Source organism: Podarcis vaucheri (genome assembly GCF_965113315.1).
Source record: "Podarcis vaucheri genome assembly, chromosome: 17".
NCBI classification, from domain to species: domain Eukaryota; kingdom Metazoa; phylum Chordata; class Lepidosauria; order Squamata; family Lacertidae; genus Podarcis; species Podarcis vaucheri.
Genome location: NC_138755.1, coordinates 20,537,460 through 20,558,448, shown reverse-complemented (window position 1 = coordinate 20,558,448; position 20,989 = coordinate 20,537,460). Strand labels below are relative to the sequence as shown.

Sequence of the window (20,989 nt, the reverse complement as noted above, 5' to 3'; positions counted from 1 at the left end):
AGTCCGCTGTCCCTCAGACCTTGGGGGGGGCAGACTATATTTTTTGGGGGGAATTAATGAATTCCTATGTCCCACAAATAACCGAGAGATGCATTTTAAATAAAAGGGCACATTCTACTCATGTAAAAACACGCTGATTCCCGGATCGTCCGCGGGTCAGATTTAGAAGGCAATTGGGCCAGATCCGGCCCCCGGGCCTTAGTTTGCCTACCCATGGATTAGACAAATTAATGGAGGATAGTTTTATCACTGTTTTATGATGTCTATAGCAGAGCTCCTGCTGAAACATTTTGGGCCAATGGACTGGGATTTTGAAGGGATAATGTGTCGTATTATATGGGATGATAACTCTTTCTAAATAGATCCCTAGTTTTCTGTCTGGTCCTTTCCATAGATTCTTCTTTGAAAAGCGTATGTGGATTTTAAATCCTGTGGAACATTTCCCCTCACATGATACATTTAAAATGGTAACCCATGAGCACAAAATGCTATTTCGAAAGTGACTTTAGACAGACCTTTGTAGCAGCGTACTGGCTATGTTTGGAGATCACACCAGATCATAGCTTGCTGCTGTGTGGATGAACCTTGGCCTCATATACTTTCTCTTCCCACACCCCCTCTCCCAGAATGGCCACTACGAAACTGGAAGCACAGTTAGTTTTAATGGCAGATCCTGGTTTCAGTGAAAGTACAAAATGCCAATACGTAGTTGAAAATGCAAGATAATAATAATAATAATTTATTATTTATACCCCGCCCATCTGGCTGAGTTTCCCCAGCCACTCTTGGCGGCTCCCAATCAAGTGTTAAAAACAGTACAGCATTAAATATTAAAAACTTCCCTGAACAGGGCTGCCTTCAGATGTCTTTTAAAAATAGGATAGGTACTTATTTCCTTCACATCTGAAGGGTGTTCCACAGGGTGGGCGCCACTACTGAGAAGGCCCTTTGCCTGGTTCCCTGTAACCTCACTTCTCGCAATGAGGGAACCACCAGAAGGCCCTCGGAGCTGGACCTCAGTGTCCAGGCTGAACGATGGGGGTGGAGACGCTCCTTCAGGTATACAGAACCAAGGCTGTTTAGGGCTTTAAAGGGCAGCACCAACACTTTGAATTGTGGCCGGAAACAAACTGGGAGCCAATGCAGATCTCTCAGGACCGGTGTTATGTGGTTCCGGCAGCCACTCCCAGTCTAGCTGCCGCATTCTGGATTACCGTATTTTTCGCTCTATAATACGCACGCGACCATAACACGCACATAGTTTTTAGAGGAGGAAAACAAGAAAAAAAAATTCTAAACAAAACAGTGGATGTATGATTTTTGTGGTTCATGCTGTGGCCACAGATATGTGATCTGACAGTGAGTTTGGAGTAACCCAATGCAAAAATCCTGAGGATCCATGTGGATCCATGCTTTGTAACCACATTTTAAGTGGGGAGGGAAGGAAAAGCACTCAAGGGACAAGGAGAAGGATGCTGCTAATAATGCAGAAAAGGGGTTTAAGAGGAGAAGGCTCCTCTCCTCTCCCACTTTGCTCCTTTAAAGCAAGCAGGCTCTGCTTTTCTTCCTCCTCCCGCTCATCCCCGGCTTAGCGAGCTGAAAAACTTTGCTGCTATGTAGCGAGCTGAGTGGGGAGGAGAGAGGGACAGAGAGCCTGCTTGCTTTAAAGGAACCAACCGGACGGGAGCCGCTTACACTCTCCTCTCCCGCTTTGCTCCTTTAAAGAAGCAGGCTCTCTGTCCCTCTCTCCTCCCCACTCAGCGGCTCTTCTCCCGCTTTGCTGTTTCAAAGCGAGCCACGGAGGAGGGAAGGAAGGGGAACCATGGATCCTCTGCTCACAACTGCAGCAGATCCCCCCCGCCACCCGTAGGCATTCCCTCCATAACACGCGCAGACATTTCCCCTTACTTTCTAGGAGGAAAAAAGTGAGTGTTATGGTGCAAAAAATACGGTAATTGCAGTTTCCGGGTCACCTGCAAAGGTGAAGCGCGTTGCAGTAGTCCAAGCGGGAGATAACTAGTGCATGCATCACTCTGTCATGCAGATGTGTTCAAACTCTTGTAGAGGAGAGTGTTACATCTGAACCAGGTCACAGTGTTGAGTGTCAGACTATGAACTTCACGACCACACGTCAGAAAATCATGGTCACTGAGTTTAATTCATTGGGTGACATCCCAAAAAACTTTAATGTAGTTTTATCAAATTTGTCAAGTTAGAAAACAAATTGTCAATATAGCACTAAAACAAATGCATACTCAACTATTCCAAGCAGTTTTGGAATCTGCCCTAGTAATTTGTGCCAAACACTGTTTAAATTAAATTGGCTTACGTTGGGAATAAATCAGGTCATGTGTACACAAAGGAGACAAGCTTTTTAATATCTTAAATGTACTCTTGACACATTTTGGTTATAAAGGGGATAACTAAACCAAAACTGTGATCTTCCACCTGTGGAAAAATTGCTGGCTGCCCTCCACACACTTATTCGCATGAACGGTTAATACCATATGACTGCTTGATAGAAACTTAAAATACTCAGTTATCATGTGGTAATGTCTAGTAGCTTCAATGAAAATTAATTATAGTTGTGAACCTAAGCAGGCACACATTCCTCTCAAGCCTCATGATATTGTATTGATTCCTGGCCAACTCATTAATAATCAACAAACTGAAAGAGTTTTTCCAGTAACGCTAGGGAGTTAGTGGTCCTTCTCCAGCAAGTCATGTTGCACTTGTTCATGAACTTGTTTTTGTGCATCAGCTTTATACAGTCATACCTCATGTTACGTTTACTTCATGTTACGTTCTTTCAGGTTATGTCCCATGGCGACCCGGAAGTACCGGAAAGGGTTACTTCCAGGTTTCGCCGCTCTTGAATGCGCACAAGTGCTAAATCGCACTTCATGCATGCGCACAAATGCCAAATCACACCGCACACCTGCACAGATACGGCGCTTCAGGTTGCGCTCTTTTCATGTTGTGAACGGGCCTCCGGAACGGATCCTGTTCGCAAGCAGAGGTACCACTGTACACAACTTGAACTTTTCTGCTTCACAAGATAAGCCACGCCCACTACACACACAGGAAACTGCTGTTGAGGAAAATACTGCAAATGGCTCTGTTGTGCACATGGATCTTTCTGCATACGTCTTTTAGTAAAGACCCAATGTACTTGTGTGTAACCAATTAGATGTGCTTTTCCGGTACCTCGACAAGTAGGAAGAATGAAAGTACACGGTGATCATAGTTCATGATGCTGTACACGATTTATTCCACATGGGCATAACCATGAGAAATCTAGAAGATTAACAGTTATAGCAGTATTATTTAATTTCTGTCTCATCCTTCGATCCCCAAAGGAACACCCCCCCCAAAGCAGTGCACAGAAACGTAAGTACAATCAAAACAGTCAACCTGATTTAAATATGCATATTATGTGACTAACGCTATTGTTTATTGTCAGATTGCTTGGGTTTGCTACAGCCAAAGCACATTTTGGATACTAGTCCTGAGCTTCCCGTTTCCAAAGCTCTTATCTTTAGGTCTTGGTTGTGAGCCTGAGGACTGATACATCATTGTTTCTTTTGATTTATAAGCACCTGCTATAATATAGGTGACTTAATAATAAATCACGTTTACTGGTTGCAAGGAAACACGGGTCCCAGCCACAACTCACTCTGGAATAGCCTTGTGATATTTATTAGTGCTACTCTGGCAAAACCAGCTTCAGAAAAACCAGGCATTGTTTTTCTTACATTCTAGTTTAACAGCTAGAACAGATGAGCAGAAGCCCACGTGATGTATTTGTTCCCAGAGAGAAGTCTGCATACAGATGTGGAGCAGGGATAGTTTGAAGGCAGGATGACTGTTTATTCAGATGAAAGAAAGGCAACATGTACAGTGGTGAAAGGACGAGTTACAAAAAGAAAGCTGCAAAGAAAATAAGTACCACTGGCTCTGGATGTTTTTCTGTCTCTAGCAGTAGCAAAGCTGTACAAATATATTTAAAAAAATAATTGTGCACAAGATAAAGAACTAATTTACACTGTACACGCCTTCATTTTGTATAAACATATCAACACTTTCACTTTGTATGCACACTGCATTTTTAGCTTATAATATTTAAATACATACAGTATTATGCCTCTCAGTTAAGGTGCAATTTATCAAAATGTATGCTAGATGTGATTTTGTTTGTTTGTTTCAGTTGTCTTTGGCACATATCCTGGCTTATTTACTGAATACAAAAGTGTAAGACCGAGTTTGTCTAATGCTACAGAAATTTTTATTTTTCTTGATAGCAATTAAGTGCATATTTTTCGGTTTAACACAAGCTTATTTACAAAAAAAGAAAAGAAAAGGTATTCTCTCTTAATTTTAGTCTGTGTTTCAAGTCAGGTAGCCAACAAATGATGTGCATTCGAAATAGTTTGCAATAATTTTCATTGCAGGAAAAAGTGCACCATTAAAATACCTGGTATAAGTATTAGATAAAATGTTTAACATTATGGAATGGTTTGATAAAAAAGCCACGCCCATGAAAATATTTCTCTGCTATGCTATGAACACTTGTAAAATGCTAATATTTGTTCTTCACCATTCGAGGGCTGCTTTAAAGTTTGGGTTTTTATTGTCATGAAGCCTATCATATTGGCCACTGCAAGCTTTCAGATTAAATTATAAAATGAAAGTAAGAATTAGGCAAACTGACACTCAGCTAACCACTAGCAATTATTCAGTGGGTATATTCTTGAAAGCATAAAATGTTGACAAGCTATGTCATGAATAGCTATGCGGTTTATTTTTATCTGCTTTCCCTGGAGCTGATAAATACTGGTAGCTCTGAAGTTACTTCTTGCCACTTCCAAAAGAGGACTAATAAATGATGAAAGCTAAATTATGAGAGTTTCAAATTACAGCAAAGCTGTTATGATTGACTTAGCATTTGAAGTCCAGATATGTTCTTGCTATAAATTATGGTGTAAAAGAAAACATGAAAATGAAAGCTCTTTTGTAGTAATTTCCAATTTCCATACTATATAGTTTATTCAAAAAAATAATACACATACTTTTTAAAAGTTCACACGTACTGAAGGACCATTCTCATCTCCTTTCTCTAACAGTTAATTAGCTACCAGAATGAACATTTGGCTGATTTGCAGAGAAATGTCAGAGATGGAATTTCAAATAAGAATTCCTTTTAAAGTTATTTTTAAAAGAAGAGTCTTCCTTTTTGAAAAACAAAAAGGAATTTCATGTGCAGAGTAGAGGAATGGGAACGCCGCACTGTGCTTCAGATATAAACCATATCCTTTGGTTTATTATCCCAACTTATCAGCATGATCATTGCAAGCAGATACCTAGAATTCTCAAGAGTTGGCTCTTTAAAAGAAAATACGTATTTGTGCAACTGGGATCAATCTGCCCTCAATGATCTGATGTTTCAAAAACAAAGAGCTGAGGAAAATCTGGAGCCTCTGTTTCAAAGCAACACATTTATCCTTTCGCTTGGCTAAATGATTTCATGCATGGTGATGTTCTTCAGAGTGCTGACACAGGTAAGACCATGGCCTGCTTCAGTGTAGGGCCTCAGCTGTGTAGGGTTCCCTGACGTTGTGTATTTGTCAGGGAACATATCTATGCTGAGAATATACCTATCACTGAGGCTCCTGAAGAAATCAACACAACATGTTGGCCATCCCGTTGTGATATGGCCACGTTCTCAGCTGTGGGCAAAACTGAAATCTCCTTATAGCCTGCACAAGAAAAGGAGCAGGGTGATTGTGTTATGGCAGATCTGAGAAGGGGAGTTTTGTGAGACAGGATGTGTGTCTTCCTGTTTGCCTGTATGAATATAGGCAAAGAAGAAAAAATTCACCATGTGGGGTCTGAAGTGAGAGGGGCCCGGAATATGGCTCAACATAGGGCCTTCCCATGTCCTTTAATCCAGTGTGGCTCCCTTGTCAGTCAATTTCATTCAGAACTGTGATGTCTGGGTGAATGATATGGTGTCTGATTTATCAATAGCAAAAGCTCCATTCACATAAGATTTCTTGGCCTCTGTTTCCTCACTGTCATCCTTCGTTGCTTTGTCCAGGGCAAAAGGGTTCACTATGTTGACTTCAGCACCAACGTCCATAAGCTCCAGTTCCTTTTGCGAGAGCTTCTCCACAATTCCAGCGCCAAAGGCATCACCGAGGACATTCACCATTGTTCTGAATCTATCCCTATGGAATAAACATTTTGGGTTAGTCCGGGCAAGTTGACTAGGTCCAATCTATTTTTACAAAGGCAAAAGCTATACTGCTTCTGCAAAGTGTTTCAGTTTGCAAGGCTGATTTTGTAATGAATGGCACAGTACCAGAACCCAAACAAAACGTGGGAAAGATCACATTCGAAAGCTGAGTTTTAAAAAAATATGAACTTTAAGCTCCATGGAACAAATGTTAACATTTGCGTTTCAAAAATTCAACGTGAACTTTAAGTTCAGAGTGAACTGAGTTTTCAAGTGGACCCCAGCAATTGGAAATTTTTGCTTGTATTTATGCTTTTATGTTAAGATGCAAACTGGATCCTGAAACTAAGTTTCTTTCCACCCCCTTTTAAAATCAAATTAAGAGGGCACTTGTCCTGCTAGCACAAGGATTTCTGTTTGTGCAATGGAACTTCCCAACTTCCTCTGTCTGCACACATCCCACACACCCCAAAATCTGCTCTGAAGGGTTTGGGGAAACCCCTCTATGCTCAGGGAATGCATAGGGAAAGGAGAGGGAAGGGCAAGTTTTGTTGCACAGCTGAAAGTCCTAGTGTTAAATACTGCCCAGAGTTCTGTACAAATTTGATCTCTGCTCTAAGCAAATTCTGTAACTACATTAGCCTTTTTGGGGACTGCAGACTGGCATTGCTTAATGAGTGTCTTGATTTCATATACCCTCTATCAACTAGATCATGCTGTTGTTGCCAACCTGTATCAAAAATGAGATATGTGGCAGAGGCAGTGGGAGATTGTGTGCAGTGGCGGGCACAAGGGCAGGGGCGCAAAATTGCTAGGGGGTGCAAAATTTCAACACCCAGTGTTGCCTCCATACAGCTGCGAACTTCTGTCACTGGGCTCCACTGAAAACAGGTTCTCCATGTGAACCAGGAAGTGACCTCTCCAGAGAAAGGAATGACTCTTCCTTTCTTATCTCTGTGGCTGCAATCTCCTGGGTGACATGGACACTGTTACACAGTTGAATGTGCATGTGTACTCTGCCGTTTCCCTCCCTCCCACCCACTCCACACAGCTCCGGGCACTAGCAACCCATGCTATGTAACTGATTGTGTGGCACACTTAGACAGAAACAGGGGGCCAATGGGCTTGGCTATGGCTTAGAATCAAGTCTATGCTCTGACTGCTTCTTCAGCATAGCCTGGTTCTGAATACAACTGACAAAACTGCCTTGAGGCACTTGAGACAGGGGTTACCTTGGAACGGTAGTGCACAATTTACTTACAAACACCACATTCTACAACTGGTTAAACAGACCATTGAACTCTGTAGAACCAATCTCTGAGTAGGCAAAAATGCGCTTAGTGTTGATTTCCTTCTCCAAGGATTCAGGCCTGGAAGACTATTGGGAGTTCCTTTTTTAAAAAAAAAAATGTTCTTTTTTTTTTTTGGTCCAAAATCATATTAGGCAGTTAGGAGCAAAATTCTCTCTGGCAACCATAGACACACAACCTTGCATATAATATAAATGACTGCTAATGAGTTACTTCCTAGAAGGACAAAGATGATACATCTGAGGTGATAAGTGAAAGACTGAAGATCAACCTGGTACCCTGGGGCAACCAATCTGCAGAAGTGCTAAGTGGCCTGGCATATAGTCCAGGGCAATGTGCTTCCTGCAAAAAGAATTTGGTGTTCTAAAAATAAATGCAACAGATAAGATTGCAAGTGTATGCCAGAAGGCAATTGTCATGGCAATGAATTCATTTACTAGTACACAGTAAGTGCCTATCTATGCAAAGAAAAGGTATACAATTGGCTGCCTTGGGGCTTTGAAACCAAATGATTAGCTGGGTTCCTTGTTAATATTGTTAACTGAGTGTCAAGGAAAACTTGACTGTGAAATATCCAAACTTGTGCCAACAAAAAAACCAATCATTCAGAATTAAACTGATTACATAATGAAACAAAACGGGAACATGATTCAACTATAAAGTAATACTTGAAAATATATATTTTACCCGAAACTGACCCATTTGCTATCTCATTTTCTAGTTCACACTCTAAAGCTCTCACAAATCAAACAGTAGTACATACATACTCCAAATAAATTCCCGATGTTCCTGAACTTTGTGTTTTCATAATGATCAGAAATGAACTGTAAGTTGGCTCAGTAAAGATTTTAATGTGACATATAAATGAATGCTGCAGGAATTCAGTAGCAAACCGTCAAACTAAGAAAATAATATTGATTTGGGGGGAGAATACCTGTGGGTAGATGCTGTTCTGATTTTAGGATAGTTTGTAGAGGGGTTAACACGCTAGTCTGTTGTCTTCACCTTAAGGACTAACAAAGCTTTCAGGGGCCACTACAGTCCACTTCAACAGATGTGCTTAATCCATGGATGTATGACATATATGGACACAGACCCCACCCTGCAGCAGACCCAGATGCCAACTCTGTGCCCATGTCTACTCCAGCAACCCTATTGCAGTACCTAATTAACTTTGTATAACCCACCCACAACATCAGGGGGTTATTCGTCTTCTCATCTTTCAATGTGACATATGCCAACACCTTCCAGCAACGGCCTTTTGCATGTTACATGGAACAGGCCATTCTCCATGCCAAATACTAAATGAATGCATATGTGGTGTCAGAAACAGCAATGTTATTTTTTTAAAAAACCCACTGGGAAAACTCTTTAGCCTCCTGGAACGCTCTGTTACTTATGGTACCCAGACTTGAATAAAAGAACTTCAAACAGAGACTGCAGTGGGAAACTACTGTATTCGCCAAGAGGTTCAAAGCTATTACTTGTGGACCGAATTGGGGCAGTGGGTTTTCAATCATTAGCAGCATATATATGATACAAAAAGCACAAGAATGGCCGAATTCTCTTCTTACTGTCAAGTATGTGTTCAATTTCACATTTATTAGTGATATACCTAGACCAGGAATGGGCAACCTGAAACCCTCCAGAGACTGCTGAACTCCGATTCCCATCATCAGTCCCTGTCAAGATAGCCCAGTGATGGCCAAACTTGGCCCTCCAGCTGTTTTTGGATGACAACTCCCATCACCCCTAGCTAACAGGACCAGTGGTCAGGGATGATGGGAACTGTAGTCCCAAAACAGCTGGAGGGCCAAGTTTGGCCATCACTGACATAGCCCAAGATCAGGGATGGTGGAAGTTGTGGATCCACCACAGGTTCCTCACCCTTTCTCTACGTTTTCAAATTTGTTCAACTTTGAACCCTCTAAACCACACACTGGGTGGACGGATAAGTAATCCCCCCCAGCAGGGCTGCAATTTGTATGTCGCACGTTTTGATACAAATAATAAGATGTACAGCAGATCTGCTCTCAAGTTAATGGTCTAGCACAGGCAACCTTTTAATACTACGCTGTCAGGTTACCCTATGTTTTATTATGGATACAGTGGTACCTCAGGTTACATACGCTTCAGGTTACAGACTCTGCTAACCCAGAAATAGTACCTCGGGTTAAGAACTTTGCTTCAGGATGAGAACAGAAATTGTGCTCCTGTGGCGCGGCAGCCGCGGGAGGCCCCATTAGCTAAAGTGGTGCTTCCGGTTAAGAACAGTTTTAGGTTAAGAACAAACTTCCAGAACGAATTAAGTTCTTAACCTGAGGTACCACTGTACCTGCATTACTGAGGACACAGGATCGAGAGACATTCATGGTTAGACACTTACAGAAGCCAGTCCACTGCTATTATGAGGGTAACATCTTCAGCAGGCAGTCCGACAGCACTCAGGACAATCACCATGGTAACTAGTCCGGCCTGGGGCACACCTGCAGCTCCGATGCTGGCTGCTGTTGCTGTGACACTACATCCCAAACCAAGAAAAGGCCATCAGATATGTTTCTGCTTCATTCAATCTTGTGCTGTTATGGAAACACTTCTTGAAGTTTTTAAACCAGAGTTGTTATTTAAAAAAACATTCCCTACCATCCTAAAAAACGTTGACTTTATGGGAAACTCCGACTGCTGAATGATTGTAAATTCAAGAAGTACCGGTAATCTTAAGGGATTTCTAAGGGATATACCAGTTGAGGTTGTTTTTTGTTATTGATCTGTGTCTTTTCTTGCCTCATAGAACACTGCATCCATTTTAAGTTTTATTAGCGGTGGTGTCCAGAGGGAAGATATTTTAGCTGCCTTGAAGGAGGTGGGACAACATTCACAACAAGGTCTGCTGTTTGATATATTAAGATTAAATGGTTTTAAAACAGTGCATTTCATATTGCTATGAGGTTGTTTTTTTTGGGGGGTGCTCTAAATCCCCTCTAAATTCTTGGGTTTAAAAGTTAGAATTAATCCATGCTTGGAGGGTTAAACTGAAAATCAGACTTTAAATAGCTGGACTCAGCTTTCCCCATTCAGGAAACCACCTGTAAGAGGAAACATCAAGGGGAAGAAAGCTAGTAAGAACTGAGTCATTTACCTACCCAGAAAGTCATTGGGAGGACAAAGACTATTACGATTTATTCAGTTTATATACGCCCCTTGTCAAAAGTTCCCAGGGCGGTGTATAACATTAAAAACACATTACAGAATGTTAATGATAAAAACATAGTGAAAACATAGTAAAAAGCATAGTGACAAGACAGCCGAATAATAAAGTAATAATTCAGAGGAATATGGACCCCTCCTCCAGTTGTGTGTTAGTGGGCAGGGGCAAAAGGGGTTTAAGGGATGTACGGTTTCAGTTTGGATGATGTAAGCAAGGGAAATCATTTGGAGAACTATGTGGGCTGGCTGGGACAGGCAGAGAGCTTGGCTGATTTCTCTGTTCCGAGACTCAAGCCTCTCCTGCTTATTGGAGAAGCAAGAGACTCTCTTGGGATGAAAATGCTCTGAACTTTCTCCATCTAGACCCAGGTTGTGTATATGTGTAAATAAACCATATATCATAAAGGTGTCATAGTCTCCACTGTCCAAAAGGGAGCACAGACCCTGGGAAGCATGCTTGGTACCCCTGGAATCGTGCACTGCCTGGAGACAGGAGTGGTGTGTAACAAAAGGTAAAGTACCCCTGGACAGTTAAGTCCAGTCAAAGGTGACTATGGGGTGTGGCGCTCATCTTGGGGAGGCCGGCGTTTGTCCACAGACAGCTTTCCGGGTCACGTGGCCAGCTTGACTAAACTGCTACTGGCGCAATGGGACACCATGACGGAAACTAGAGCGCATGGAAACACCGTTTACCTTCCCGCCACAGTGGTATCTATTTATCTACTTGCACTGGCGTGCTTTCAAACTGCAAGGTTGGCTGGAGCTGGGACAGGGCAGCGGGAGCTCACCCCGTTGCGCGGATTCAAACCACTGACCTTCCGATCGGCAAGCCCAAGAGGCTCAGCGGTTTAGACCACAGTGCCAACCGCGTCCCTTGCTGTGTAACAGTATCTACTGTGTAATAGGTATGCTCATCTGTAAATCCACAGAACACAGGGCTACGGCTGAAACGAGTCAGAATTAGGCTGCTCAGTTCATCCCTAAAGCACGGGTCAAATGCCAGTGGGTATGTCAGAAAATCCGGTCTTTGTTCGGTTCCACAGCTGATTTAGCCCTTCACTGGGATGACCGATCTCACTGTTCTCTACAGGTTTTCAGTGAGATGTCAGATCATGTTGCGGTTGGCCCACCTTTGTGTGCGCGAAGCATTCTGGACAACAAAGTCAGCAGTTATATTGCTTGGGAAAGAAGAACTGAAAAGCATGCAAGAGTACGATTCTTACCTAATGGTCACTATTTGGCCAATATCTAGTTCTAAGTCATTAAGTTGTGAAATAAAAACAGCAGCCACTGCTTCATAAAGGGCGGTACCATCCATGTTGATTGTAGCGCCTACCGGTAAAACAAATCGGGTAATTCTCTTGTCAACATGGTTTTTTTCTTCTGCACAGCGAAACGTGACAGGTAAAGTGGCTGAACTGTATCACACACATTTGGGGGGGGGAGAGAAAATAAAGAAAAGACTTTAAGAAGCATAGTAGTAAAATGCCAATGTGCATGGCTATTAATCTGGCATGAGAACAATTTATGGGGCTACTGGAAATTAAGATGTAGACTTTAACGCGGCAAAACAGAGGGCAGATTTAATCATTTCTAAATTCATTTCTATTAATTCCAAGATGATTCGATATGAAGAGAAGATTTTTTTAAAATCAAAATTATCCTTACCTTGAGGAAATCATGAGTGCTGTCAAAAGTGCTTGAGCCATCCCCATGGCAAATTTATACGGGTTTTTCCGGACTATTATTAAGTACATAAGCGGCAGAATCACAATACTATGAATTGCAAGCCTGGGGGGAAAAAGGGGAAGGGGAAATCACAGAATCACAGAACTGTAAAGTTGGAAGGATCCCACCTAGTCCAGCCCACTTGCAATGCAGAAATCACAGCTCCATTTTTGAAATTTAGTTCTGTTTTTAAAACTGTTCAAATTAATATGAAAGCCACTTCCGCCTTAAGGAGGAGGTGGGGTTGCGGGCTCTCACGGCCCCACCACTTGCACAGGGGGAGGTGAGTCCCACTGAGTTATCGTCCTTCATTGTGGCCCATCGAGCTTTTCTGTCCATATTGGCAATAGATCTCTAGACGTTCAGGCAACAGGTAACTCTCCCTTTCCCCACACACCCAGAGGTGCATGCAAAACAGCGCCCACTATGGCCCTGATCCCAAGGTGCTGCTTCCTAACATGCATGCATACTTCCTCCTGGTACCCCCCCTTTTTTACCTTTCAGATATTACCTGACAACAAAGCATTAGGGAAGTGCTGTCAACGGGTTCCAAAACCTACCAGAAGCATAGCAAGCCAGCCAAGCTATTGCAGTTTCTGACTTGGAAAATTGCCCCCACAATATCTCATATATGTGACATACTTGTATATTTTGTTTGATATTGTTATATATTTGATGTATGATCTACTCATATGCATCAAGGTGCGACATATTGGGAAATTGTGTACACTTGAAAACGCTGGCAGCATTAAGGTAAATTCAACAGTGTAAATAAGTTTTGATGGGTGTAATAATGGAATACTGAATGGTTTAGTTCAGGGGTCAGCAAACCTTTTCAGTCGGGGGCCGGTCCGCTGTCCCTCAGACCTTGTGCAGGGCCTGACTATATATTTTTTTTTTGGGGGGGGGATGACGAATTCCTATGCCCCACAAATAGCCCAAAGATGCATTTTAAATAAAAGCACACATTCTACTCATGTAAAAACACCAGGCAGGCCCCACAAATAACCCAGAGATGCATTTTAAATTAAAGGACACATTCTACTCATGTAAAAACACGCTGACTCAGGGACCATCCGCGGGCCGGATTTAGAGGGCGATTGGGCCGGATCCGGCCCCCGGGCCTTAGTTTGCCTCCCCATGGTTTAGTTTATGTAAAATATGCGGGGGATGTATGTTATGCAAAATGAACCCAAGGAAAGAGAAAATGGAAGCCACTGATATTTTAAGGTTGTTTAAATGAATATTCTAAAATGTTAAACAGAAAATTTTATAAAAATTATGGGGGGAGGGGAGAATTCAAATCTCACATTGGCCACCATACTCCTTAGGTGAGCACAGAATCAAAGTATGAGTTCCATTTATATGCATGTAACTCAGCTTGGAACCCTGTGCCTTCCCTCCCCCGCCTCATGTGGCCTCCCCCCCCCCCATTATATTGCCTGGGAGCTGACAATTGAAATAAAAATAGTGCGTTTCTAATTCAATGTCGTTCTGAAGCACAGTGAAATTAGAACGTCTATAAAACGAATGTCCTCTCATACTCAGTTACAGAAGAAACCGATCTATTGTATATAAATTAAAAATGAAAAGTAAATCAGTACATTTTTATTACGGTTCAAGGAATAACATACCCACTTAGAACAGTAGCCATGTAAAGACCCAGTTTGCGAAAAATCTCCCAGTCTTCAACTTCTATTATCTTTCCGGCAATCAAAAAGATAATACCCAACGGCATATACCTGGAATGCACAAAACGTCATAAAAAGTATTCCATGATCACTGTTATTTCATTGAGCTCGCTATAAAAACATGGTAAACAACAAATTTGTTCAACTTTTTTTTCATGCATATGACAATGAACGGAAAGCAAGTGGCTGAAATTATTTGCTTCTCAAGTTGTATTTATGAACCATTACATATTTTCGGTGTTGTAAAAAAAAAGAAAAAGACATTAGCATGACTGGTACATTTTATGAACACCATAATTTGAGCTATTATGCAAAACATGAAGTCATAGAATCATAGAGTCCAACCCCCTGTTTTGCAGGAATCTCAGCTAAATTATCCATGAGTCAATCAACATTCGACAGCTAAGAAAGAGAGTACTGCATTGTGTAGCTGGAATTCCTTTGCAAAACAAAAGAAATGTCCCTGTATAGAAGTGATCTTTCTTTCTTTCTTTCTTTCTTTCTTTCTTTCTTTCTTTCTTTCTTTCTTTTAAAAGAAATTTAATTCTAGATTGCTTCTAAGGGAGTGCATTTTCTCAACTGCACTCCATTGCTTTTTTGAAAAATAATAATTTTTAATTTTGCAAATTGCAATAGAATGCAGAACAAAAATAACAGAAGAAACAGTAACAGGTTTCATATGTGTCACTGCTACAGTATAGGGATGGAAATAAGTGGTAATCACTGAAATCAGGTAAGCAATAAGTAAAGCAGCTATTTACTATTATAGCCCATCCAAAAACCATCATTGGTAGTTGGAGGTCATGATAAGGTTACCAGATTTTTTTTCAATAAATCCGGGGACACGTGTCAACTTCAATGGATTTTGTATGGGGACTGATTTGTAAATCTGGAGACTGTCCCCGGGTAACAGGGGCATCTGGTAACCTTAGAAGCTCTGAAGAGATGTATTTTTGAAAGTTAGGAGCAGAAACCATGCTGTGTCATAGCTTTGGCAACAAGGGTTCAATTATACGAATACCAAAAATGCCGTCCCCGACCGCCAGCGATTCCGTAACTTTGATAGCTGAATAAATAGCCTCTTTCAGGGGAGGGGGAAGAGGAAAAGCGAAAGAGGTGGGGCGGGAGAAAGAGCTTTCACAGCCAAATGCGTAATATTTTAAAACTCAAGGAATAAACCTATTAATCACGTCGACTTTCTGAAAGAAGTTTTATGTAAATTATTATTATTATCACCATTCTGAATTCAATAACTGTCAGGGAACTGCCATCGGCTCAGGGGCGAGAGGGGAAAAGCCGGATGGATTACAGAGAGCCCCCAAAGATAGTGGGAAGCAGCACCTCCTCAGCGGAGGAAGGAAGCCACGCCTCTAGTGGGGAGGAGGTGCAGGGCTCGGAGGATGCGAGGCGGTGCCAGGACACCTTGTCTGAGCAAAGTGGGGAGGAGGGAGGTCCCCCTTTACCCATGCCTTCCTTGCGCAGTAGGCTTTCGCACAGAGAGGCGAAGCGCAGACTGGGCGTCAAGAAACTACTCTGCTGGGGAAGGACCGCCCACTCTCAGATTCTGCCAGTGAATGAGCAAGCCACAGAATAGTGGCGCTCTGCATGGTGAAGGTTTTTTTGGCACCAATAACAAGGCTTTACAGCCAACCAGGGAGGCATTTGCCTGATTGCTCTCAAGCAACCCCCTGATACCATTACAGTAACAAAACTTACGGGCAAGATATCATTCTACTTACCACATTATTATCTGAACTATGTACATTGTGGCATCGTTCAGTGCATTGAAGAAGTCCATCAGCACCTTCCCCTTTTCTCCCATTTTCCCAATAACAATTCCGAAGACAAGACAAAAGACTATCAGGCCAAGAACGTTAATACCATCGGAATACAAACCCACTATTTTGTATTCCTTGGTTATATTCTGCAGATTGAGAGTGAAGGAGAAAAGTTACCAATCAGCAACAATGCCAAGAGGCTGATATTGATGAACTGGGAGAATAAAGATACAATTCCCTTTAATAAATGGATCGACAATATGATAACACTCGCAAATTATGAACACTTTACAGATGTAGACTTTGGTTGCATAAATATGACAATACAGTCGTACCTTGGAAGTCAAACAGCCTAATTCTCGAACGTTTTGGCTCCAAACATCACAAACCCGGAAGTGACTGTTCTGATTTATGAATTATTTTTGGAAGCCGAACGTCTGACGGGGCTTCCAATTGGGTATAGGAGCTTCCTGCAACCAATCAGAAGCTGCGCTTTGGTTTTCGAACGTTTTGGAAGTCGAACGGACTTCCGGAACGGATTCCATTTGACTTCCAAGGCATGGCTGTATTTGGAATGAGTCTAGACAAAATGTAGTGAGCTATTAATATTCCCATATGTATTAGGATAATAATATCAGATTTATAAAAGAATGTATGGGTTTGGGTATTTTTCATATGTATTTGTATATTGTGGGTTTCCCCCCTACATATTTTTGTGCCTTTTTATTTCTCTTTTTCTTTGCATCACTTTATTTCTTTAAACTGAAATCTTTTCAATAAAATATGAATACCAACAACACATTTTCTTGATATGAAACTTAAGCAGCTTTCTCGTTCAGGAAACTCTAGAAACCTAAGCCTGTTTGGTGTTTATTGGTTAGTAAAGGGAAAGGGACCCCTGACCATTAGGTCTAGTTGTGGCCAACTCTGGGGTTGTGGCGCTCATCTCGCTTTATTGGCCAAGGAAGCCGGCGTACAGCTTCCGGGTCATGTGGCCAGCATGACAAAGCTGTTTCTGGTGAACCAGAGCAACACCGTTTACCTTCCCGCCAGAGTGGTACCTATTTATCTACTTGCACTTTACGTGCTTTCGAACTGCTAGGTTGGCAGGAGCAGGGACCGAGCAATGGGAGCTCACCCCGTCGTGGGGATTCAAACTGCCGACCTTCTGATCTGCAAGTCCTAGGCTCTGTGGTTTAACCCACAGAGCCACCTGCGTCCCATTTATTGGTTAGTTTGCTACTTTATTCCTTGGGTTATAGAAGGCATAGGCAACCTTCAGCCCTCCAGATGTTTTGGACTACAATTCCCATCATCCCTGACCACTGGTCCTGTTAGCTAGGGATCATGCCTGTGCCTGGGTTATAGTTTTGAAAGTATTGGTTTGTGTAGTGCTACTAAATGGCTGCATGCGGAGCCTCTGGAGAACAAATTATCTTAAAGAATTCGACCACAAGCTTGGGTCTTTTAACAGTGTGGTCCAGTAGATCCTTTTCAATTCCTGTTATTAATTACCACATTAACAAGCAGAATTTTACTACCCTAACCCTTTCGTCATAATTTCAATAGTTACAGTGCAATACAACAACCAGTAGTAATCATACCTTTGAAATCTCTGTTGGCAGTATAGTCGAGAGTGGGTCTGGTGTAGGAATAGTAGCATTTTTGTCTACTTCCGTTGTGATCGTTATTTCTACACGCTTGGTCTTATACTGAAAGTTAAGAAAACATACATTACATTCTTAGGATATAATGGATTGACAAGGAAACTATTTTTTAAACTTCTTTTCAGGGTGGAAGGTGTTTAGTGAGGCCTAGAATGCTGATATATACTATTTATGGTTTCAACATGTCAACAACAGCTGACATGCAGATGCATTGTAATGTGTACATAGATAGAAATACCTAATATGATATTAGGAAATCATCATGAAGGGTTATGTTAGAACAAGAGCCAACATTGTATGGAATAAATGATTTGGTTTTCTTTATACCTACTGTACGGAAGTTAGCAAAAGGACAACGTAAATGGATTTTACGCTCTCTAATGGTAGCCAAGAGGCTGATACTAATGAACTGGAAGAATAAAGATATGATCTCCTTTAATCAGTGGATTGATAATATGATAACACTTGCAACCAGCTAACGGACTGCTTACAGACATAGACTCTGCTTGGATAAATACGACAATATTTGGAATGAATTTATACAAAATGCTGCAGACTATTAATATTTCTATCAGTATTAGGATAACAATATCAAATTTATAAAAGCATGTATGGGTTAGGGTATTTTTTGTGCATCTGCATATAGTTTTTCCACCTTTACACAGTTCTGTGTTTTGTTCTTTTTCCTTTCTCCTTCTTTTTGTATCTACTGCGTTATATCTGAATTTTTTCAATAAAATATCTAAATAATGATAATAATAATGAGTTTGTTTGATGAAGTATTTGTCTAATGCAGGGTTTCCGAACTTGGGTCTCCACCTGGTTTTTTTGGACTACAGTTCCCATCATCCCTGACCACTGGTCCTGCTACCTAGGGATGATGGGAGTTGTAGTCCTAAAAACAGCTGGAGACCAAAGTTTGGGAAACTCTGGTTTCATGTTTCCCTTTTGGGGTTCATTGTATTTCACAAGGCTAGTTGCCTGTGTGAAACAGAGTAGAGGCAACTCCCCATTTACACAGGGGTTGTGTTCTGAGGCACTGCACGCATCGGCGGGACACACACAAGCCGTGGGCCAAAAAACCAGCAGTGGTTGCGAGCATGCTGATTGCAAGCAAATGGGGAGTTGCCTGTGCAAATAACGATGACAAAGCACTGGTTGGTGGGGTGGTGTTGCTCACCGGGCTCCCTGACCCTGAGTATCCCTGCTGCTTACCAAGAGAGAGAAGCAGAAGGGCAAGGTGTAGGAAGCTCAGCAAAGCCAATCTGATGCTCCTGTGCTGAGCTCCTCGCTCGTTGCTCCTCCCTGTCCACCTCTTGGTAACCAGGAGCAACGCTTGCTGCTGGGAAGCCCTGCCTGCCCTGCCCTGCCAACTGCTGTTGTGTAAGACGATAAGTGTGAGACTGTTCCAGAAAACTTTGCCAAGGGAATGAAGAGTGTTGGGAGAGGGGCAGTTAAGAGAACACAACATCCTCTCCGAAGAGCCACACCTGAGCCAGGGTCATGTCCTCGTGTTGGTTTATTTCTACATTCCTTATTCCTTCTACCTAACGCTTCTCCTCCTTCACCGTAAGTGCAAGCAATCAGAGAACCATAAAATTCCCTCTGATTCCTCACTTTCTTTTTCTGAGCTATAAAGATGATGCCTTGCAGGCCAATCCCAGTACTGAGGAAGTTGCAGCCACGTAATATTTCTGCACCACTAGAAAAAGGGAACCACTTGGTCTATGAAGGCCTTTGGTTTTGTATCTTAATGTCGCCCTGGAATGCAAGCTTTATATGTTGCTTTGGTTCTGAAAATTGTTGTCTAATGCGTTAGTAATTGGAAAGGAAACCCTAATTTTTCCTTGATGTTTTCATTAGGGTTGTGGTTTTTTGCACTCAAAATATCACAGTATCCTACAGTATAAGCACCACAATGTTGTTTTATGGAGGTGGAGAAATAAATGCAGAGTAAGGTAAAGGTAAAGAGACCCCTGACCATTAGGTCCAGTTGTGGCCGACTCTGGGGTTGCGGCGCTCATCTCGCTTTACTGGCCGAGGGAGCCGGCATACAGCTTCCGGGTTGTGTGGCCAGCATGACTAAGCCACTTCTGGCGAACCAGAGCAGTGCACGGAAACGCCGTTTACCTTCCCGCCAGAGCGGTACCTATTTATCTACTTGCACTTTGACGTGCTTTCGAACTGCTAGGTTGGCAGGAGCAGGGACCGAGCAACGGGAGCTCACTCTGTCGCGGGGATTCGAACTGCTGACCTTCTCATCGGCAAGTCCTAGGCTCTGTGGTTTAACCCACTGTGCCACCCAGAGAAGGGGTCAGTAAATACCAGAACAGGGGTTAGTAAATACCAAGATTGAACTTACCTGTTGGAAACAGGCCTGCACAAGGTTTTCTGGGAACATATTCCTGCAGAAGGATTTTAAGATCGTTTAATGATATTGCAATGCAACAATACAAAGTATATTCAAGAAGCAATAAGGAATGTTGGTGATAATGTTTTAACAAATGGGTTCACAACAGATTGGGATCTTTCTTCCATGCTATATTTGTCATTCAGTCGGGATGCAGTGCATGGGATACAGATATACAATCTTACTGGATTGACAGAGTAGGATAAAAATGTCCCACCCAGACTTTGTAACACTTTCTCCTTGTTGTGTTTAGTGATTACAGTGGTGCCCCGCAAGATGAATGCCTCGCAAGACGGAAAACTCGCTAGACGAAAGAGTTTTCCGTTTTAGAGGTGCTTCGCAAAACGAATCTCCTATGGGCTTGCTTCGCAAGACGAAAATGTATTGCGAGTTCCTGCGAGTTTTTCTTCCTTCCCCCCCTTTTTCTAAGCCGCTAAGCCGCTTATCAGCTGATCCGATAAGACGATAAGCTGCTAAAAGCCGCTAATAGCGCTAATCTGCTAATCCGTCAATGGGCTTGCTTCGCAAGACGAAAAAACCGCTAGACAAAGAGAATCACAGAACGGATTCTTTTTGTCTTGCGAGGCACCACTGTATATAATTTTGTTTTGGCAGGCAAATGGTTCCAAATACTGCATTGGGCAGGGGACACCTACCAGCTGAGTAAAGAAAAAGAAAAAGCTAGTATGAATTGCATATGCTACCCTCTGTGCTTTATCAAGAAAAGGAACGGCATCATTATGAACAAGTCCTTTATATTGGTCAGAATCCAGCATTTCATGAGCAGATTTCCACTTGGGCATCTGGACTTCAACATCTCTGCTTCTCCCCACAAAATATGCTCCAGAGAAACCACAACACCTGGAGCAGGTGAATGAAAGCACTCAGAGGGCTCCACAGGGAGAAGAGGCATGTGAAGTCTTGTTGTAAAAACAGAGGTTTATTCTGCTTGCTCAAGGTCTG

The 20,989-nt window shown here is 42.2% G+C and overlaps 1 protein-coding gene across 2 annotated transcripts in view; it reads right to left on the bottom strand.

Moving 5' to 3' along the window:
* Window positions 1–3,849: 3,849 nt before the first annotated feature.
* The window catches only part of SLC1A1 (solute carrier family 1 member 1), a 41,729-nt gene continuing 24,589 nt past the window's right edge, over window positions 3,850–20,989 (bottom strand). For both annotated transcript variants that reach the window (XM_082204951.1, XM_082204952.1), the window contains exons 5-12: window positions 19,979–20,021; window positions 17,554–17,661; window positions 15,911–16,095; window positions 14,115–14,222; window positions 12,421–12,543; window positions 11,976–12,170; window positions 9,932–10,066; window positions 3,850–6,227 (exon numbers count right to left, since the gene is read on the bottom strand). In XM_082204951.1, the coding sequence (XP_082061077.1) occupies window positions 5,978–6,227; window positions 9,932–10,066; window positions 11,976–12,170; window positions 12,421–12,543; window positions 14,115–14,222; window positions 15,911–16,095; window positions 17,554–17,661; window positions 19,979–20,021 (1,147 nt within the window). In that variant the 3' untranslated portion in view covers window positions 3,850–5,977. The remainder of the gene's footprint in view (window positions 6,228–9,931; window positions 10,067–11,975; window positions 12,171–12,420; window positions 12,544–14,114; window positions 14,223–15,910; window positions 16,096–17,553; window positions 17,662–19,978; window positions 20,022–20,989) is intronic.